Genomic DNA, 22,429 nt, shown 5'->3' on the forward strand with positions numbered 1-22,429 from the left:
CCCCTGCATCGGCAGGCGGACTCTCAACCACTGTGCCACCAGGGAAGCCTTAATTTACTTTTTAATTGAAGGAGAAAATACAAAATCCCTGCAAAGTATTCATTGTTTTTAAAAAAATTTTTTTTCAAAAATATTTTTTTCATTTGTTAGAAAATACTTTGCTTAAAGTGTTTATTCCAAATATTTATACCATTAATATGTTAATCCTGTTTTGTCAAAACTGATGGTTGATCTTTTTAAGGTTACATACAAATGACAATCGTGAAGAATCACTTAATATTTCTTTTCCAATTACTTTCTATAGTATACAATATATATATTTCAAGATAGAGCTGTTTAGAATTGCAAATAATAAAATTAACACAACTTTAAATATGTATTTCTCTTGATGTGTTAATATCAATATTAGAGAACATAATTGGTCAGGCAAGTTTTTTCACTAATGGGAAATCCAGTGGTTAATCCTTAATGAATTATGCTCATTTCTGAAATAATATTTCCCCAAATTATTATATAATCAATCTTCTCCCCAGCAATCCATTTTATATCCAGCAATTCAAAGTCTGTGCCTAAGGTAACAAAGTAACTTAAAGAATATTCACTAGTGGATTCTATTTCAAAATGTGAACCACATCAGCATATTATAAGAACGGCAGTCGAAGTAAATTTATGACATAGAATTAATGGAAAGAAACTTAGTACTTAGTAACTCTCTAATTAATAAAGTTATTAATAAGTAAGAGCCGGTACTACTTATTAATAAAGTTATTAATAAGTAAGAGCCGGTACTAGGTGGCTCCAGAACAGGATAAATCTCCACTAAAGAGCCTGTAACAAAACTGATTCTAAATTCACTTTACAGACAAAGGATTTATGAATGACAACTAGAAAAGGACCACTTACAGAAAGTATGTTCCTAGGGGATAGGAACTCCAGCTATTTAAACTGTATTTGTACTTCATGAAACTGAAACAGGTAGGTGCTAAGGAACTGATGTGTCATACAAAATATCGTCTGTATGCCAAATTAAAAAAAGAGCAGTCTTTAAATTTCTCTATAAATATTTCTTTACTGAAATACCTTAGTAAATAAACAATGAGAGAAAACGTTTAATTTTTTCTCAACACAAGATTATAATGTACTATTGTTTTAATGTAATAAAATTTAAAAAAAATTGTAGGTTAATACAAATTATTCAAAATAAGCTTTTAAAATGAGATAATAACCAAATACTATATCATTTTGTCTTATAGGATTTAAAAATACTTTAATACAGAGCCAGAAGCTGAGGGTAGAAACTATAGAAACCTGTTCTCTCTTTAGGTACAGTTTACCTTCCCTGTAAAGCCCGTATACATTAATACTCTAACAACTCTAGAATCCTCTTAGAAAAATCAATTTATAACCAAAAAAGGTTTTTTTTTCCTGGCTTGATTTTGGCAATCCTCAAAGTTGGTTCTCAAAAAATTAAAAACCCACTTACAACATTATTAACCAAAGTGGTTTCAATCAAGTCTTTTGCCAAACTCTCAGGTCCCTTACTTATCCCATGCCACTGACACATTTATCCTACTAACCAGTAATGGAAAAGAACCATCCTGCTATCTAACTCTCCACTATTAACACAAAGGCCTGGAGTGCTGGAGGGTGGGAGGTATGAGAATGGGAATCAGAAAACCAGGCAGAATGAATGCCCCTCCCTCAAAGTTTCACAACTCGGTAGCCGGTACCCTCAGGGTCCCTGAGCATTTCTTTCATGTCTGTGGCCTTCCATTTTCTACTCTCTTACCATTCCAAATGTCGACTCCCTTTTTTTTTCACCAGCCAGGAACTGCCTTACTTTCCTAAAGGGCATCACTATCTCCTGAGGAGAAAGTGATAAGGAATGAAACTTCAAGCCCTGACAACTGTGAATATATATCAACCTCCACTTAGTTTTATCTCTTTCCATTCTATTGGAATGGATATCTCAATATTCAGAAGTAGCCTTTTTTCCATCTAAGACTAATAGTTTTTAACTTGCTCTAACATCCCTTCTCAAACTCTCAGGAAACTTGCCTCAGTTACCACCATCCCTCCCTCACCAACATCATCTTCCTCTCTGCTGCCTTTTTGTCCTCAATGTATTTTTCTGCTACAGTCTATAACGTCTTAAAAAATAAAAATAATTAAAACTGGTCTTCGATTTAGCATCCTCTTCTACTACCCTCTTCCCCTCTCAGGTTAATTTTCTGAAAAAAGTGGCTGGCTACAGTTGCTGCTCTTAATTCCAGAGTTCTCCTCAATTCCTGCTTCTCAAAATACTGCAATTAGATTTGTAATCCTATCACTCCACTAAAATTCCTTTTGGAGAGGTTTCTAATATTCTCATAAATGTCAAATCCAATGGTCACCCACCTCTCAGTCTTTGTTTTACTTGACCTCTTTGTAGCAGCTGGCAACATGAATCACTCTTTCTTTGCTATGCTGAAATACTGGAGCTCCTGAAAGAACTACCCTGAGCCACTTTCTTGTTTTACATCCTCCTTCTATGGCTTCAACTATCATCCATAAGCTGAACATTCCCAAATTTTTATTCCTAACCAAGACTAGCCTGAGCACTAGACCTATATAATTCAGCTATCAATATGTATCTATCTATACACCACACATACCTCAAACTCAACATTCGGAAACTGAATTCATAATCTTTCTTCCATATCTGCTCCTCATATTCTGGTTAACTATGTAATCTCCAGCTAAAACCTAGGAGTTATGTAAGACTCCTCCCTAGGTTAATCATCTGCGTTGACATATTACAGTAGAGAGGTAAGCTGATGAATCTTTTCCTTTTCCCATTGCCAAATGGGGATAATCATGCCTATGTCCATCTACCCTTCTCTACCAAGAAATCAGTGAGATATATGAAATGATATGTTTGACTGTTTGATTAATGTGAAATAATTTAATATTCCTTCTGGGTGGCTGGAAGAAGAGAAAGGCTACATGACATCTGCTCCAAACTCAGAGTAACAAGGTCCTGATAACAGTTTATTTCAGTCTGTGAAAATCCCCAATGTCTAGAAGTTAAAATTTCCATTGAACTGGGGTTGGCAGTAAGTTTCAGAGTTTAAATTAAATTCTTCATGATTCTCCTGACTAATGACCACAGGCTTAGAATGAAGCTATACGAACTATAATGCTTTAAATCCTTTCTGTAATGATAAGAGAGTTCATTTAAAAAGTATGAGTGCCTACCTGCTACGTTCAACATACAATGTGAAGTCTATGGGAGACACAAAAAGATGATTCAGTTCCTGCCCTCAGTAAATTTATTTTTGAATTTTATTTTATTTTATACAGCAGGTTCTCTTTTTCTTTTTCATTAATCAATTTATTTTTTGGCTGTGTTGGGTCTTTGTTGCAGTGCATGGGCTTCTCATTGTAGTGGCTTCTCTTGTTGTGGAGCACAGGCTCTAGGCGCGTGGGCTTCAGTAGTTGTGGCACGAGGGCTCAATAGCTATGGCTCACGGGCTCTAGAGTGCAGGCTCTGTAGCTGTGGCACATGGGCTTAGGTGCTCTGCAGCATGTGGGATCTTCCCAAACCAGGGCTGTAACCCGTGTCCCCTGTATTGGCAGGCGGATTCTTAACCACTGTGCCACCAGATTCTTATTAGTTATCAATTTAATACATATTAGTGTATATATGTCAATCCAAATCTCCCAGTTCATCCCACCCCCTCTGCACTCAGTAAGTTTGTTATGCAGTTGAAAGATACTAAATTCACACAAACACAATGACATAAAAGCCAGTAAGTACAATCAGTGGCATTACCCCAAAATTCCCAATTTAAAATAATAAACTTTCAGAATTTCTTAGGGATAAAGAAAAAGGAAATGGAAAATAAACTATAGTCATAAGTAATCCAAAAGAGGAACTATAGTTTTATATTCCCAATCTTAATGTCACTGAAAAAATACACGTTTAATATATTATTTCAAAGAAAATGTTGCAAAAAGCAAAACTCTTCCTACTTACAACACACTTAATTACCTTTACTTGGGACTGATTTTTTCACTGAGGCTACATGATCTTCAGAGATTGTAAGACGCCTCAAAACATCAGCCAAAGCTGCCTTTAGCACAGTGATTTCATCTTCTTGTTGTTGAACTCGTAACTCAAGGGCTGAGAGGCGATCTTGAACATCAGAAGTACTTGCAGCAGAAATACTATCATCTATAAAGAAAAGAAAATATGGAATATTTTTAAAGTAAACTTCTTAAGAAAGAATCTAATGACATATAAGAAAAACTATACCAGCTAAGTCGTTTAAAAGATGAGAAAAATTGGAAAAAAATTTGTTTTTGCACAGATTAATTTCTGTAAAGATTTTCATAGCTACTTGAACTAATTTAAAATAGTAAAAGTTAATACAGCTGACATATAATTAAAATTATGAAAATTTTCCCATGGTCATATTTTCTGTCTATTATACCATCACCTTAATAGTTTTTTCACCAAAATGTTCCCTAAATATATCACTCTGTAGACATTTGAAAACTTGCAAGACTGTAAACTATTCAAAGCATCCTTCTTACTTATATCATTATCATAATTATTTATGAAAATAAGGAGTACAAATCACTTCAATTTTGCTTTATGTATCAGATTCAGCATCAATGATAAGAAAGCATTCTTTACTTCTATCTTTATTATTATACTCCGAATCTCCCCCCGCAAATATGGCTACATAATTAGTAAAAGACTTGTTGCTGCTCCTTCTCTCTCCCCAATGCCTCAACCTCTCTTAAAAAAAAAAAAAAAAAAAGGTGGTTTCTTTACAGCACATAGCTAATATCTGCCTTAGGTATGTAACAAGAACAACAACAAAATAAAGTTCAGCTGTACCATAGCAATTACAAACTTCCAAAGCTATGTAACTTGAGAGTACACTACTTTGTTGGATCAATCTGAATCCAAATGTTTATAAAAGATCAATTGCTATTGGCTAATTCACTATAAGCAGGACAATTCATGGGGGGAATTAGGTTCTCACAGAAGAATGGTTTGACCTGAGTGAGATATACTGGGTCAGTCATTCACACACTAAGCCATAGTGTGCCATTTTTCTCATACTGAGATAATGTGCCAGACATCTTAAGCAGACAATTTAACTCAAAGTTTGAGTTAAAAATAACAACAACAGGGCTTCCCTGGTGGCGCAGTGGTTGAGAGTCCACCTGCCTATGCAGGGGACATGGGTTCGTGCCCCGGTCCGGGAGGATCCCACATGCCACGGAGCGGCTGGGCCCGTGAGCCATGGCCGCTGAGCCTGCGCGTCTGGAGCCTGTGCTCCGCAAGGGGAGAGGCCACAACAGTGAGAGGCCCGCGTACCGCAAAAAATAAATAAATAAAAACAACAACAACAACAAAACCCTCAGCATTTTAAAACCAAAGTTATCACCCTCTATTATGGAGCAGTAAACATATTCATATATTTAAGACCTTATATGCCTAAACATATTCATATTTAAGACCTTATATGCCTACAGATAGCTCAGGCATACATATGTACTCTCTTCTGTCTTTAGAGGTATTTCAATGACAATATTTGGAGAAGTACTGGAATGGAAGGAAAAGTTGGGTTTTATCTTCAATTTAGACTTCAAATTCTAGTACCATAGTTAATCAGTTGTGTAATCTTAGGAAAGTTATTTTACCTGTTTGAACCTGTTTCTTCGTCTTTAAATATTGTTATGAGGAAGGTACCCAGGACATGTTCGACATTCAATAAATGTTTAACACACAACTTCAAAGTACAAAAGGTATCATTTGAGAGCTTTGGGCCCATGTATTACATAAAAGGCAGATATGTCAAACTTTGAGATGCTTAAGAAAAGGACTAATAAGAACAATTCAGCTTCTTGTTTTAGAAATTTTTATATTTGAGGTCTTTTTCATTTCCAGAGTGTTCTAGCTGAATTCTAGCTAATCCATATTCTGTATGTGTGTTACACTATGGTTACTATTATATTTGTCTGCCCAGAATACTTTCCTATTTTCCTTCTTCTGGTAGGAGAACACCAGCTGTTTTGTGGAACTCCACCAGTTTTTGAGGTTCCATTAGGGCTGTCAATCTAGGATGCCTCATTCTCCTCTCTACCACCCTGCACTATTAATAGGTTGAAGCGAAGGAAGTGACCTTTTTAGTTGGTAAAAATAGGACTATTGGTAATTTCATATGGTTCAACCTAATACTAGCATAAAATGGTTGCGAGATATGGGTTAGGCCAAATGGAGTCCTCCCAAATTTCAGAGGGGAGAGAGAGAGAGGGAGAGAGGGAGAGAGAGGTGTAGCCCATCCTTCCTGGTTTATCAACTATAAGGACACACAGACCTAGGGCTGTCAGTGATAAAGAGTCTTGTCTGCCCTGAGTTCCAGTTCTAATCTCTGAAGCCCTGGACCTTCAATTCTGAGAGCTACTCTAATATTTCTTTTAGCTAATTATGTAACCTAATAAACTCTCTTTTTACAAGCCATCATTTGTAAGCCAAAGGTCCTGATTAAGTCAGTAAATTATACAGATATGCCTTTCTAAATTGTTCTTAATTATCTAAATTATAATCACAGGTAAAATATTTATGTGATTTTTATAAACACATGATCTCCTTAATTCTTTTGAGAAGGCAGCAAAGGCTAGTGGAAAGATTATCAGACTATAATGCCAAGGGTATAGTCCTGGGTTTTAGTACCAGCATGGTAACTAGCTTTTACTTTTGGTAAGTCACTTAACTTTTACAGACTTTGATTTTTTTTAAAATGACTAAGGTTTTTATTTTTTAAAACTTGGACAGTCACATGAAAGGTGGTTCAGCTTGTAAAAATCCAACCACAACCTGCTAGATACTGTGATAAGATACAAAGACAATTTTTCAAAGGCCATAACAAGCAAAAAGTTAACTATTAACAATGTCCTGCATTTATATAGTACCTTTCCTGTTTATTACCTCATCCCTCTCCTCGGTCTATCTGCATTTTGTATTTGAGGAAACAGCTTGAGAAGTTAAATAGCTTGCCCAAGGTCACCAAACTAGTCTTGATATCTGAAACTCAAACAGAGGACTCTTGACTCACAGTTTAAGCGCCCTTTACTCTATTTCATGCTGCATCTTAACAATAATCACAGGAGGACCGAATAAATATATTCTTTCACAAAGCCAGACAGGGTTTAAACTATGAAGTGATATAATCAGATTTCTGTTTTAAAAAGGTTATTTTGGTTTCTGTGAGAGAATGGATTGGAACAGAATAAGAGTAAATGTAAGGAGAGCAGGCAGGAGGGTAATGCAGTAACCCGTGTGAAAGGTGAAGGTGGCCTAGGCTAGGAGTAAGGTGTTCATGTGTCTCGATTTGTCCAGGACAAACATGTCTGCTATCTCAGTAAAAATATTATAACATTCCTTCTTTCTCTCTAAATTTTCCCAGTTTGAATGATCAATTACAGGGTTACTCAAGCTAAGGCAACAGCAACAACAGAGATGCAAAGTGGCATAGTAGTTGATTATAGCCCTGAAACCCTGTAACATCTTCCTAATATCTTGGCCCTTCACCTTTTCAGAGGCAAGTAGAACTGTGCATAAATTCTAGTGTTACACTGCCTGAATAAATCTGTTTGCTACTTAACAGCTCTGTGACTGGTTTCCTCATGTAATTTTTTCATGCTAATTAGTACTTATCTCAGGTTTGAGATTATTAGGTGAAATAATGCACAGCACTGTCATACAGTGAGGGTTCAGTAAGTTACTATTTGTATAGTGGTGTTCTTTACTACACTGTTTATTAATGCTACAAAATTGGAAATGACCTAAAGTCCCTGGATGGAGTTAATAAGCTATATGCTCACACCACAGAAAGCCATGCAATTAAAAACAATAAGTATATAAACCAGAAATTTGAAAGATCTATAAGACGACTCAAGTGGAGTAAATAAGCAAACTGGGGAACAACATGTACTAAATAATTTATTGAAACACACACACACACACCGAAACATACCTCTAAAAAATAAACAAAAAACTTCATATTTATATATATTTCTATGTACATATAGAAAAAAGTCTAGAAGCATACACATCAAACTGGTAATTGGGTTACTTTTGACTTGGAGAGTGAGATTATAAGGATAAGGGTAAAGGGAAATTTTTGCTTTTTAGTGTATTTCTATATTATTTGAATTTCACAAAAATGTATCATATGTTACATTTCATATGTTATTTAAACTTATATTTAAGCTAATATACAGTGCTTCTGAAGCTTAATTTCTTAAAGCAAGTTTCCTTCAGACACAGTATTCCAGTTTCATAAAGGAACATATCAGAGCATAAGGCAATTAACTTAAATTTGCACTCATTGATTATAAAAGCTAGAACAGAGACTATCTTAAAGATCAACAGCCCCTACTGCCATTTTATAGATAAGTAAACTAAGACTGTGAAATTAGGTGAGTTACTCCTGGGCACGCAGCAAACTGGAGTTAGAGCTCCGTCCTCAGATGGCTTGATAGAACCCATCGCTCTTGCTCTTTCCATTTTCAAAACTTTGTTATGTTTTTCTCTCCCAATCTCTAATGTACCACATGCGCATTCACAATAAACTTTTTAAGAATACATATGTTCAGTAAATATATCTATTTTCTGGGGGCTTAATTCCACTCCCCCTTCTTAATGCAAGTACATTGACTCCTTTTCCTTATAACTGTGGTAGTCTCTCATTTCCTTGCTCCTTCTCAAAACAGTTTCTAGCCTTGAGGGTTAAAATATGAACTACAAGTAAATTCCCAAGGGTTATTAAACTCATTAAGGGGGGGGGAAATAAAAAAGAAAGAAAGAGAGAGAGAAAAGAGAAAGAAGTCCATAAACCTCTTTTCCATCAGTCTAATCTATTTATTGGCATAAGTAAGGTCTCTTTTATTAGAGATGCAAGCCAAAAAAAAAAAAAAAAGTAACTAGTAAACTTTCATATCCAATATGACAGTTTTAAAACTACAACAGTAGCCACTCATGCTTTTACTACAGTGAATCATAGTTAATTTGTCTTCTAAACTGTCAAGAAATACATGTTACCTTTGCAGAGGTATTCTATTCTAAATATCTAAAAGTTGGCAACCCAGCATCACATCAGAACGAGGCATGCCTATACATTCTAGCACCTTTTGAATGTCAATGGTTTTATGTAAATCTTTCTAAAATGGATCACTTATTTTCCTGTCTTCTTAACAAGGACATATAATTATAACACAGCAACTTCTAGATGACTCAGTCTTCACTGAAAATATTACTTTGTGCTGCAAGCACTGTGATAAAATGACACCCTGGAGGCTATTATATTTCTAATGAAATAATTTAAAGTACATTTTCAAACTTATAATCTTTCTTCATACCTTTTCTGCTTCTTTCTTTGCAGTTAGTATTAACTATGACAGTCTATAGCAATACTCCTTTCTAATCTAATTTCCGACATTATGGGATATTGGATAACCAAGCTTCTTGAACTGTTTATAAGAAGAAAAAAATAATCTCTGAAATTAGGACCTCTTCTATTAAAAAAAATTATATTATGTATGTATATTATATGCAAATACATTATATATATGATGTATACAATTTAAACACAGAGAAAAAAAATGGACACAGCCTCAGGCCTAATATTTGTGTCACTGGAGTCCCAGAGGAAGAGGAGAAAAAGATTCTAGATGAAAAAAGTATGTGAAGAAATAATGGCAGAACTTCTCAAGTTAAATTAAAATTCAAAAATTCATTAAAGTTCAGTATATTGAAGTCCCTATCTCCACCACACATGAAAATCAAATCCAAGCAGATTAAAGAATTAAGGGCAAAATTATAAAACCTTTAGAAAAATAATAGAGAATATTTTCATATCCTGCAAGTAGAGAGGAGGTTCCTAAACAAGATACAAAAAGCACTATCTATAAAAGTAAATATAGAAACTACATTAGAATTCAGAATACGTGTCCACTAAAAGACACAGTAAAGAGAAAAAGCAATTCACAAACGAGGAATAGTTCTTACACTTACAAGTGATAAAGGATTAGGATCCTGAATACAGAATTCCTACAAGTCAATCAGAAAGACAATCCTACAGAAAAACTGGCAAAAGCCTTGACTAAACACCTCATGGAAAAGAAAACGTAAATGGCCAATGAACATATGAAATAAGGCTCAAGCACCTCATTAATAATCTTGAAAAGGAAAATTAAATTAAAACCATATGAAACATTATTTTATGCTCACCAAACAGGCAAAAAATTTTAAGCGTGACAATATCAAGTATTCCCTAGGATACAGAGTAATGTGAATTCTCATATATTACTGGTAGGCGGTAAACTGTTTCAAAACTTTGAGATTAAAAAACAAAAACAAAAGTAACACCAACTTTGGCATCATCTGGTAAAACTGAAGATGCACACATTCTATGACCCAGCAATTCCCCTCCTGGGTGTATAGACCCTGACCTACAGCAGGGTTGGCAATATTTTTCTGTGAGGGCCAGACAGTAAATATTTTAGGCTCTGCAGACCACATCATCTCTGTAGCAACTACTCAAATCTGCCTTTGTAACACAAAGACAGCTATAAATACGTAAATGATTGTGTGGCTATGTTCCAATAAAACTTTTTTTATAAAACAGGTGGCCTGGAGGGGCTTCCCTGGTGGCGCAGTGGTTGAGAGTCTGCCTGCCAATGTAGGAGACACGGGTTCGTGCCCCGGTCCGGGAAGATCCCACATGCCGCGGAGAGGCTAGGCCCGTGAGCCATGGCCCCTGAGCCTGCGCGTCCGGAGCTTGTGCTCCGCAATGGGAGAGGCCACAACAGTGAGAGGCCCGTGTACCGCAAAAACAAACAAACAAAAAACAGGTGGCCTGCCAGGCATAGTTTCCCAACCTCTGCTCTTGCATACATACACCAACAGAAATGTTCAATAATGTTCACAACAGCAAAGTTCACAATAGAAACAAACTGGAAACAACCTAAATGTCCATTAACTATAAAATGTGTAAATAAATTGTGATATAAACATTCAACAGAATACTACAAAGTGGTAAAAATAAACTATGGCTACATGAAACATCATGTATAAATCTCTGGAATATAATAATGATTGTAAAAAGCAAGTCGGACTTTACATAAAGTTCAAAAAATACAAAAGTAAATAATATATTGCTTAGAACAAAACCACAGAGCAAGGGAATAACATATACAAAATTTATGACAATAGTTACTTCTAATGGTGTAGGGCAGGGGATAGTACAGGGAGGCCTCCACAGGTAATAGAACATCTATGTCATAAAGACAATTAAAACATATATTGTATTATACTTTTTTGAGGTGGAAGTTAGTGATTTTTCTCTTCTGAGAGAGGATGGGGACCATGGATGACTAGACTATATAATTACTCACTTTTTTAAGAACAATGAAACCACTTTTGCAAATTAAATCCCAAAACAGATAAAACAGAGTTGTACTTCCAAAGAACCCTGAGGTTCTGTGTCATACAAACAACTAAACCAGGTGGTTTTTATGACTGCTTTGAGGGCTAATGGAATGACCGTAAGATTAGCTGTTACCTATGAACCTTTGGGGGAAAAAAAGTCCATCTCAAAAAGGTATATGGTATGAGATATAATACCATCCAAAGAACAAATATTAAAAAAAAAAATTAAAGACAGTCTCTGATCTCCCCTTCCTAAAGCACTTATGTTAAGACACTGGGCAGGCCTTAATGGGTAGAATGGTAGTGGCAAGGATTAGAAGAGCTAATATGGGTGAAGAACCATGAGAAACCAGTAACAACACCATGCATTGTTTACAGTTAAAAAAAGTGAAGGCACTAACCTAAAGGACTATCAATGGGGAACTGATTAAATAAATAGTTGTATTACGGTACACTACGGTGCTCTTAAAAAGGATGGTATATATTTAAAATCGTAAATAAGAAAGTTTACTAGGAGTAACAACATACTATAAAGAGAAAAATTGCAGGCAACATTTATAGTGTAGTTGTATCTGTGTAGAACTGTATATCCAGAGGCATACATACACCTATAGATGTATAGAGAGACTGGAGGTATGTCTCTGGCAAGTGGGATTTCAGAGGATTTTCCTTATTTATACTTTTACTTTAGATGAATTTTCTGCAAAAAAAGAAAAATTATTTGTAAACAAAACTTAAACTATTGGGGCTTCCCTGGTGGTGCAGTGGTTAAGAATCTGCCTGTCAATACGGGGGACACGGGTTCGAGCCCTGGTCCAGGAAGATCCTACATGCTGTGGAGCAACTAAGCCCGTGCACCACAACTACTGAGCCTGCGCTCTAGAGCCCATGAGCCACAACTACTGAGCCCGCACACCTAGAGCCCATGCTCTGCAACAAGAGAAGCCACCTAATGAGAAGCCCGCACACCGCAAGGAAGAGTAGCCCCCGCTTGCCGCAAATAGAGAAAAGCCCGCACGCAGCAACAAAGACCCAAGGCAGCCAAAAATATAAATAAATAAATAACCAAAAAAAAACCAAACAAACTTAAAACTATTTTCCCAATAAAGAAAAGCAAAGCTAATTCAGGCTGTGATGTAAACCTACTTAGTAATGCACCCAAATTTTCAATACAAGTTTGGTTAACATGTAGATTTTTATGCATAGTGAATGAAAACATTTCTGTAAAAGTATACATCTCATAATGTTTGAAAGAAATATTCTCAGGCTAATAAGAGACACAAAAATCAAAACAATACACCCTAAGGAAAAATCGGGTCTTTAAACATCATTTCTTCAAAAGAACAAAATAAAGTCACAACTGATTTGTCACATTAGTAAATTCCTATCAGAAAGCATTTAGCAACTTAAATGGCTTTTTCTTTGTTTTAAAATGGAATTAGTTATCTTCAAATATTGTCTCATCAAGACAAATATTTAAGTATTATATCAAAAAGTTATGCACTATGTATTCTACAACAGCTAAAATTTACTTTTGGAAATAAACCATAAGAAAATATATTCATAAAAACAGCTCATAAAAAGATATATTTATGCAGGAATTAATGTTTCCTATTTATCTTAATATTCTACTTCTAAAAGTCAAATTTTTCTCTCAAAGAAGTTTTAATTAAATAAGGCATTTTAACTGTTAAAGCTTGGAATATTTTATTTCTCTAATAAATGACAATATTAATTACCTCCACCTAGCAATATTATATGAAAATAAGACTATCTAATTTGTCTTCAATTGAATAACACAAACAATGTTGACTTATATTTTCTACTTTTAAAAACTTAAGTTTGTTTTTCCTTGTAAGATATTCTTACTAAAAATTCCCCTGCTGGCATAAATTATATAAGAAATTGTGTTAAATAAAATATAAAACCACTTTTGCTACAGCACTCCGGACATGAAGGCTAGTCCCAGGGAAGGACTTTACTTTGTTCTATCGCTAGGATTCATTCACAATTAAGACTTTTTTCAAAGTCTCACTTAAAACAAAATTAAAAACAGGTAATCGGATAATTCTGCTTTTGATGTTTTTTGGTTAGACTTCACAGAAGAAGTCAAGCTTAATTACACAATTCTGATTTCTTATTATTTGAGAGGCGTTTTTATTTTTATTTTTTACTATTTTCCACTAAAAACTGTTTTAATTTTTTTCCTCACAAATAATATAATGACCGTCTTTTGGGGGGTGGGGCGCAGGGAAAGAACAAGTTCAACAAAGCCCATTCTGCCCTTACAACAGGATATATTTGCTTATAAAGGGGGTACAGTCTTAAGTACTTTATAAAAGTAGGCAGGCAAATATTTATGCCATTACTGACACATACATTTAAAGGAAGGAGGAGGGGAGGGACAGAAGAGACCTAGATGCATTCCCACATCCTCAGATTTCTTTTGTCACAAGTAGTAAAGTTTGTGACACAAGTATGAATTCCCAGGAAAGGAAAGATACATTACCAGTGCAGAAGCTCCTAAATGTAGAGGAAGCACACACTGAAGCGAGACCAGGCAAGCGGTCTTCCATTCTTGCCACCTACGTTACAAGCAGTACAAACCAGTTCTGTCTACATTTCCTGCTGCCTTCCCAGATAGTTCCAGAGCAAATCCCAGCTCTCTAAATCTCACGACATACTTTACATTCTGAGGAAATCCTCCCGATCCAGATGGCCTACCACCAAGCACTTCTATATTGGCACAAATAAAAACTTCTTAAGATAGTTCTCCTGCCCCTTTGCTCTCTGATCTAAAGAAAAGTTTTCTACTTATTTATGAAGAGAGACAAAGAAACTGAAGGAGAGAGAGGAAACAGAGCACGCAGGCAAAAGGAGGGTAAAGATACAGAAAAAAGAAACTTGGACTGCTTTGGGGAGTGGCTAAATTCCAGGCACAGGCAGAAACACATTTTTAATGCACCACATGAATATTCACTACAATTATCTGGTTGTCCTCAGGCACTACTTTTCTGATCTTTCAATTGGTTAAGAGTAAGGTACAACTGCTTCAAATGCAAAACCCAGTTTTTGCCTTCTGAAACTAAAACATATTAAATAGTTTCTATAAATAACACAGTTAAAGCCCCCCAAATGAGTATTTTTCTCTACTAGGAAATTAAATAAACAATGTGTGTGCAAAGTGGCAAGTCACATTTCCTTTTTCCTTTTGCTTTTGTTTAAAATAAAATGAAATCCACATGAACTGTAAAGAAACTAAAAGAATGATCACTTTTCATTAATTTTTAAAACCTAAGTGTAACATGGCTGATTTATTACAACCATTTCACTAGAGTAAGATAATGAATACAATTAACAATGAGAATAGCCCCTTTTCTTAATTCACTAATTTTCCAAATTATTTTAAAATAATACAACTGTATTAGTAGTAACCTATAATGATTTACATCTGGTCAGATATTCTGATATCAAACCACATATGCTTATAATAATGTAAAAGTATAAGGGAACTGAAATTATAAATATCTTTAGTCTCTCTTATAAAACCATGTAAAAGCAGGTGAAAGTTAATGAATGAAACGTGTATTTATTCTTTTGATAACTACTTCTAAAGCCAATTAAAGAACAAATTCATGGAGATAAGTGTCAAAACAAAGCTACTGACAGATCATCTCGTTGGTTTGTTGCTTTTAAGCTTTATATTTATAATTAAGAAAAGCAAATTTAAACCAAACCAAAGTAAAACAGAAACAACTGGACTACTATAAACACACACACCCACACACACAATACTGCGAAATGGATGAAACCTAAACCAAACTGAACATTAAGAGCTATGCTACAAAGATTGAGATGAGGATAAACTAAAAGCAAAGCTGATAAAAGACAGAGGAATGAAGCAAAATGACCTAGATTAATATTTACAGAAGAAAGTGGGAACCATCAAGAGTGTTTCCTAAAGTGAGACTTGGGAAAGTTCTTCTCTATAGATTAATACCTGGTACAGATTCATCAAAATACAGGAGCTACTTGGAAGATTAATAGGAATTAAAGGGGCTGGGGTGTGTGTAATGTGTCTGAAACAAAGTACATTTAGGGGATACCAAGTAGGATGAATAAAAGCAGACAGAATGGGAACTATAATGATACAAAGGAAATGTAATGCCAGGCACAGACTAGGACGGAGTTCAAATTCTTGCTATTGATTGGTGAGAAGCTCTGAAGCAGATTGTACTTTATTGTTTCTCTTCAATCAACAGACAAATGTAAGACTGTAGTTTTATAATTTAGGTCTCAACTACTCTTCTTTACAACAAATGCAGCTCACAGACTCCTAAGGTTAGAGAAGGACTGTCAAGAAGTTCTGCAACCTAGTGCTTTGTAACTAGTACATAACAAAAAGGCTCCCCTTATACATACACTACAGTACATGGGCTTCTTTTCACCACCTCCCATTTGTAAACTGCTACTAATTTGTAGATTATATACCTTGGGCATTCCTTTCTTCTCAAATCAAAATTTGATGTCAGGCCAGAAAGTACGTGGTTCCTAATCTCAGCTTAGTTTTTCTTTGCTCAAGAATCATCTTCTCTCTTTACTATTACAGTCAATCTTTCCAAAACACTTACTCATACATTCAAGTATTTGAGTAGAATGATGTACAGAAACTCTTCGAGATGCTGAGGTGAATTAAAAGGAATTTTACCTACTAGAAATTAGAAATTAAAGGACGCACTTAAGAGATGCTACTTAAGACGCAGGATTGATGGAATATGGTCACTGACTGGATGAGGGGATGAAAAGTAGGGGAGGGTCTCCTTGTTCTATTTGGAATAGTGAGCAAATGGTTAGATAACATTCACTGAGCTAGGAATAAAGGAAAAGAAACAAGGTTGGGGGGAATGAGGGAGTAGAATGATGAGCACTTTTGGACCTGCTGAGTTTGAAGCCACTGCAACAAAAGTATAACTAGGTCTTGGGCTTAAGACAAAGGCCTAAACTAGAGACATACTTTTGAAAACTGTATTGGGATATAATTGATAGCTAGAGTCACTAGAATTGACTGGGAGTGAGAAGAGAATAGGGCCAAGGTTATTTTTAGGGCAGCCAGAAGGAAAGGAATGTGCAAATAACACAGAATAAAAAGTGTCAGAAAGGTAATAATAGATTCAGGAAAAGAATAATAATTTCAAAGACTGAAAGGACATCAAAAGACAAGGACTGAAAATGGTCCACTGGATTTGGCAATTATTAGGAGACCTTTACCAGAGAAGTTTCAGTGGAGTGATGGGGAAAGAAGCATGCAATGTACTGCATTGTACATTGCAGTACTACAGACTGCAGTGTACTGAACTGTGACTTGGAGGTAAAGAAGTCTTTTTAAGGAATCTGGTTGAAGATGGAAAGGGGGAAAATGGAATGAGGTGGGGAATGAGTTGTGCAAGGTTGTTGAAGGGGCTTTTGTTCAACATTTACAGCATTTGGGGAAGGAACCGATGAGAAAGTGAGCTGTACTAACACAAGAGGGCATGCAGCAAAGCTCTTGTGTAAGAGACAATGTGAAGGACTAGAGTAGAAAACACAGACCAAAGGACGAGCCTTAAGAAGGGACAGCCAACATTGTCCTCAATGGTGAAAAACTGAAACCATTTCCACTAAGATCAGGAACAAGATAATGTTGCCCACTCTCACCACTATTATTCAACATAGTTTTGGAAGTTTTAGCCACAGCAATCAGAGAAGAAAAAGAAATAAAAGGAATCCAAATCGGAAAAGAAGAAGTAAAGCTGTCACTGTTTGCAGATGACATGATACTGTACACAGAGAATCCTAAAGATGCTACCAGAAAACTACTAGAGCTAATCAATGAATTTAGTAAAGTAGCAGGATACAAAATTAATGCCCAGAAATCTCTTGCATTCCTATACACCAATGATGAAAAATCTGAAAGAAAAATTAGGAAAACACTCCCATTTACCATTGCAACAAAAAGAATAAACTATCTAGGAATAAACCTACCTAAGGAGACAAAAGACCTGTATGCAGAAAATTATAAGACATTGATGAAAGAAATTAAAGATGATCAGACAGATGGAGAGATATACCATGTTCTTGGATGGGAAGAATCAACATTGTGAAAATGACTCTGCTACCCAAAGCAATCTACAGATTCAATGCAATCCCTATCAAACTACCACTGGCATTTTTCACAGAACTAGAACAAAAAATTTCACAATTTGTATGGAAACACAAAGGACCCCGAATAGCCAAAGCAATCTTGAGAAAGAAAAACGGAGCTGGAGGAATTAGGCTCCCTGACTTCAGACTATACTACAAAGCTACAGTAATCAAGACAGTATGGTAACGGTACAAAAACAGAAATATAGATCGCTGGAACAGGATAGAAAGCCCAGAGATAAACCCACGCACATATGGTCACCTTATATTTGATAAAGAAGGCAAGAATATACAGTGGAGAAAAGACAGCCTCTTCAATAATTGGTGCTGGGAAAACTGGACAGCTACATGTAAAAGAATGAAATTAGAACACTCCCTAACACCACACACAAAAATAAACTCAAAATGGATTAAAACCTAAATGTAAGGCCAGACAGTATCAAACTCTTAGAGGAAAACATAGGCAGAGCACTCTATGACATAAATCACAGCAAGATCCTTTTTGACCCACCTCCTAGAGAAATGGAAATAAAACCGAAAATAAACAAATGGGACCTAATGAAACTTAAAAGCTTTTGCACAGCAAAGGAAACCATAGACAAGACAAAAAGACAACCCTCAGAATGGGAGAAAATATTTGCAAATGAAGCAACTGACAAAGGAGTAATCTCCAAAATTTATAAGCAGCTCATGCAGATTAATAACAAAACAACAAACAACCCAATCCAAAAATGGGCAGAAGAACTATTTCTCCAAAGAAGATATACAGATCGCCAACAAACACATGAAAGGATGTTCAACATCATTAATCATTAGAGAAATGCAAATCAAAACTACAATGAGATATCATCTCACACCAGTCAGAATGGCCATCATCAAATCTACAAACAATAAATGCTGGAGAGGGTGTGGAGAAAAGGGAACTCTCTTGCACTGTTGGTGGGAATGTAAATTGATACAGCCACTATGGAGAACAGTATGGAGGTTCCTTAAAAAACTAAAAATAGAACTACCATAGGACCCAGCAATCCCACTACCGGGCATATACCCTGAGAAAACCGTAATTCAAAAAGAGTCATGTACCAAAATGTTCATTGCAGCTCTATTTACAATAGCCAGGACATGGAAGCATCCTAAGTGTCCATCAACAGATGAATGGATAAAGAAGATGTGGCACATATATATAATGGAATATTACTCAGCCATAAAAAGAAACAAAATTGAGTTATTTGTAGTGAGGTGGATGGACCTAGAGTCTGTCATACAGAGTGAAGTAAATTCAGAAAGAGAAAAACAAATACCGTATGCTAACACACATATATGGAATAAAAATTTTTAAAAATTCAGAAGGACCTAGGGCCAAGACGGGAATAAAGACACAGAGAATGGACTTGAGGATACGTGGAGGGGTAAGGGTAAGCTGGGACAAAGTGAGAGAGTGGCATGGACAAATATACACTACGAAATGTAAAATAGCTAGTGGGAAGCAGCCACATAGCACAGGGAGATCAGCTCGGTGCTTTGTGACCACGTAGAGGGGTGGGATAGGGAAGGTGGGAGTGAAGGAGACACAAGGAGGAAGAGATATGGGGACATAAGTATAACTGATTCACTTGGTTATAAAGCGGAAACTAACACACCATTGTAAAACAATTATACCCCAATAAAGATGTTAAAAAAATGCAAAAAAAAAAAGAAAAAGGAAGGAACACTGTTTTATTTAAGAATGAAGGGGAGAAGATGAGAGCAGGCCCACTTATTTGTTCTTTTTTTTTTTTTTTTTTTTGCTGTACGCGGGCCTCTCACTGTTGTGGCCTCTCCCGCTGCGAAGCACAGGCTCCGGACGCGCAGGCTCAGCGGCCATGGCTCACGGGCCCAGCTGCTCCGTGGCATGTGGTATCTTCCCAGACCAGGGCACAAACCCATGTTCCCTGCATTGGCAGGCAGACTCTCAACCACTGCGCCACCAGGGAAGCCCCACATATTTGTTTTTATACCTAAATTTTTTATCTTGTGAAGCAGGAGACAAGGTCACCTGCTAAGCGGAGCTGGTTAAAGCTTAAGCTGAGTAGCTAAGTGTGGAACTGTTTATACCATCTGACTCATCACAATGTAGGATATTATAATCATCTTTTAACAAAGTTACATTTAAAATCCCTAATTAGATTGTAAAGTCCTCTAGAGAAGAAGCTATTTCTTTTTTGTTTTCCTCTACACCTGGAAGTACCACATGTAGCAGTAACTCCAAATAGTGGTTGATTTATCGTGGCTGTACTTTAGAACCAGCGGCAAAGACAGGATAAAACAAAGGACGAGACAGAAACCCCTATAACCTTAGTGACATGCAGAAGACGGAGGGTGCTTTAGAAGAACAAAACCCCCCACATGAGAAGTTTCATTGAACTGGGAGGAGGATCTAGAAGAAACAATTTCGGCCAATGACTACATGATAGAAAAGATAGGTATCTCTCTCCTATTTTCTTCACTACCTTAAATACTTCTTCCTTTTTCAGCTTCTTTTTCTGAATATCCCCCTTTCCTCTTTTGTAACTGGACTTTGAGACCATCTCCCTACCTATCTACCTATCTCGCTGCCTTTCCTCCCCCTCCTCCTCCTCCTCTCTCTGCCACAACATGCCTAAAATGAAGTACATTTTTGTTACTGCCGTCACCGTTTTAGAGATTTAGCCTAATCAAAAGGCTGGATATTTTTGCACCACTGTGCCTCAACCCAGACTTATTTATTTCACCATTAGATGTTTCTTTTTCTTATTTTCATAAGTAAATGAGCTCAAATGCTTATATTTCTCTTTTAAAACATCCACTTTATTCCCCTCCTTAACTCCTCTCACAAACTCATAGCTTTCTCCAGGTATTTAGTCCTAAATTTACTCACATTTTCTCTCTCTCAAACACACACACACACACACACACACACACACACACGGAGACACTCCTGTTAAATCACTGGCCTTGGTAGAAAATATAGCATGTCTTGCTTTTAAGAAAACTATTCTACCATATTAGTTTCTGTTAAAAAAACTGTTCCTGGAACACAAAGTTCATGTGTAACTGAAAACTTATTTAATTTGCATACACTAGTTAAGAATATAATGCTGGGTTTAGACTCTATGAATTCAAAAACTGGCCTTGCCATTTACTAAATGTATAACCCTGGGGGCTTCCCAGGTGGCACAGTGGTTAAGAATCCGCCTGCCAATGCAGGGGACACGGGTTCGAGCCCTGATCCGGGATGATCCCACATGCTGCAGAGCAACTAGGCCTGTGCACCACAACTACTGAGCCTGAGCTCTAGAGCCTGTGAGCCACAACTACTGGAGCCCACGTGCCACAACTACTGAAGCCTGCATGCCTAGAGCCCATCCTCCACAACAAGAGAAGCCACCGCAATGAGAAGCCCACGCACCACAACGAAGAGTAGCCCCCGTTCGCCACAACTAGAGAAAGCCTGTGCGCAGCAATGAAGACCCAACACAGCCAAAAATAAATAAATAAATAAAATAATAATAATTAAAAAAATAAATGTATAACCCTGGGCAAATTTTTAAACTTCTCCATGCCCCAGTTTCTTCATCTTTAAAATGAGGCTAAGAGCACCTAACATATAAAATTATAGAAAATTTAACAGATAAATCACCAAAGGGCATTTTAAAAAAATGAAAGTAAGAACTAAAATAATTATTAAGATTCTAAAATAAAGGCCTGGTAAACCCACACCTAGACTGCCTTAATTCTTAATGATTAGTAAGATTCGTGTGGTCAGGTACCCAAATAGGTCAAAGATTTCCTGAAACAGTCTCAAACATCAGCAGAAAGAGATGCTACATTATTTTACTAATTATTTATTCAATAAATTCCATTTCATCATCGGGAAGTTAAAAAGACTAAATTGGAATTAGCAGAAAAGAATAAATACAACACAAAAATATGTGTTATTTATTTGATAATCACTTTTAACATTCAGTGAATTTGTAATTATATGCCATTCATTGTTAAGAGTTTGAATAAGATGGTCTCCAAACCTAAGAAGCATGGATGAGTGGGGGAGAGAGAAACTGTAAACAAATAAATACAATAGAGTATAATACAACAGTTGTCCTGATAAATATATACAGAAAATAGTGGGACCCAAAAAAGGAAGTTAGCCAAAATTTTTAATGGTGGAGAAGGTCTGGTCTCTGGAACAAGTTATTTTTCTGTTAAAAGAAAAATACCAATGAGAATTTTTTAAAAAGCAATGCAACTGGAGAGCTTACTATGTAAGCCTATTAAACATAAGGCAAAAATATAACTTCTAAATAATAAGATTACAGACATAACCCAAATGATATGATTATTAGTACTGAATATCAAATATTAAATGATAAACTCTGAGTACATGATACTTTTACCTACTTAAAAACAAATAAAAATTTAAAAAGAGAAGGAGGAGGAGGAAGGGACAGGAAGAGACCCAGAGGAAACATATCAATTAACAACCACCAGTTGTATCTACAAGACTCATCAATTTCATTCCTAAAACTATGTAAGTGAAGGGCATATGTACTGCAGTGTGTCACACAGAATTGAATTCTTTGACCATGAGCACATTTAGGGCTTTTCTTTGTTGGGGAGAGGTAGTCAAAGGAATAGCCTTAACAGGCCCATATCAATTTTGAAAGCAGGTAGGATGTAATTCTTTAAAACTGAAAAGGAGAAGGGACACTATTTTACATATTACATAAAACTAAAAGTGGA

At 36.0% G+C, this 22,429-nt stretch overlaps 1 protein-coding gene across 4 annotated transcripts in view; it reads right to left on the minus strand.

Annotated features, from left to right (window-relative positions):
• EML4 (EMAP like 4) overlaps positions 1-22,429 on the minus strand; it is a 162,034-nt gene that overhangs the window by 83,021 nt on the left and 56,584 nt on the right. For 2 of the 4 annotated variants that reach the window (XM_007445745.1, XM_007445746.1), the window contains exon 2: positions 4,034-4,216. In XM_007445745.1, coding sequence (XP_007445807.1) covers positions 4,034-4,216 — 183 coding nt within the window. Of the gene's footprint in view, positions 1-4,033; positions 4,217-14,000; positions 14,389-22,429 lie in introns of those variants that run through there. The other 2 variants (XM_007445743.1, XM_007445744.1) reach the window with 2 other exon arrangements.

This window comes from Lipotes vexillifer, unplaced genomic scaffold, assembly GCF_000442215.2.
Source record: "Lipotes vexillifer unplaced genomic scaffold, Lipotes_vexillifer_v1.1 scaffold278, whole genome shotgun sequence".
Lineage (NCBI taxonomy): Eukaryota > Metazoa > Chordata > Mammalia > Artiodactyla > Lipotidae > Lipotes > Lipotes vexillifer.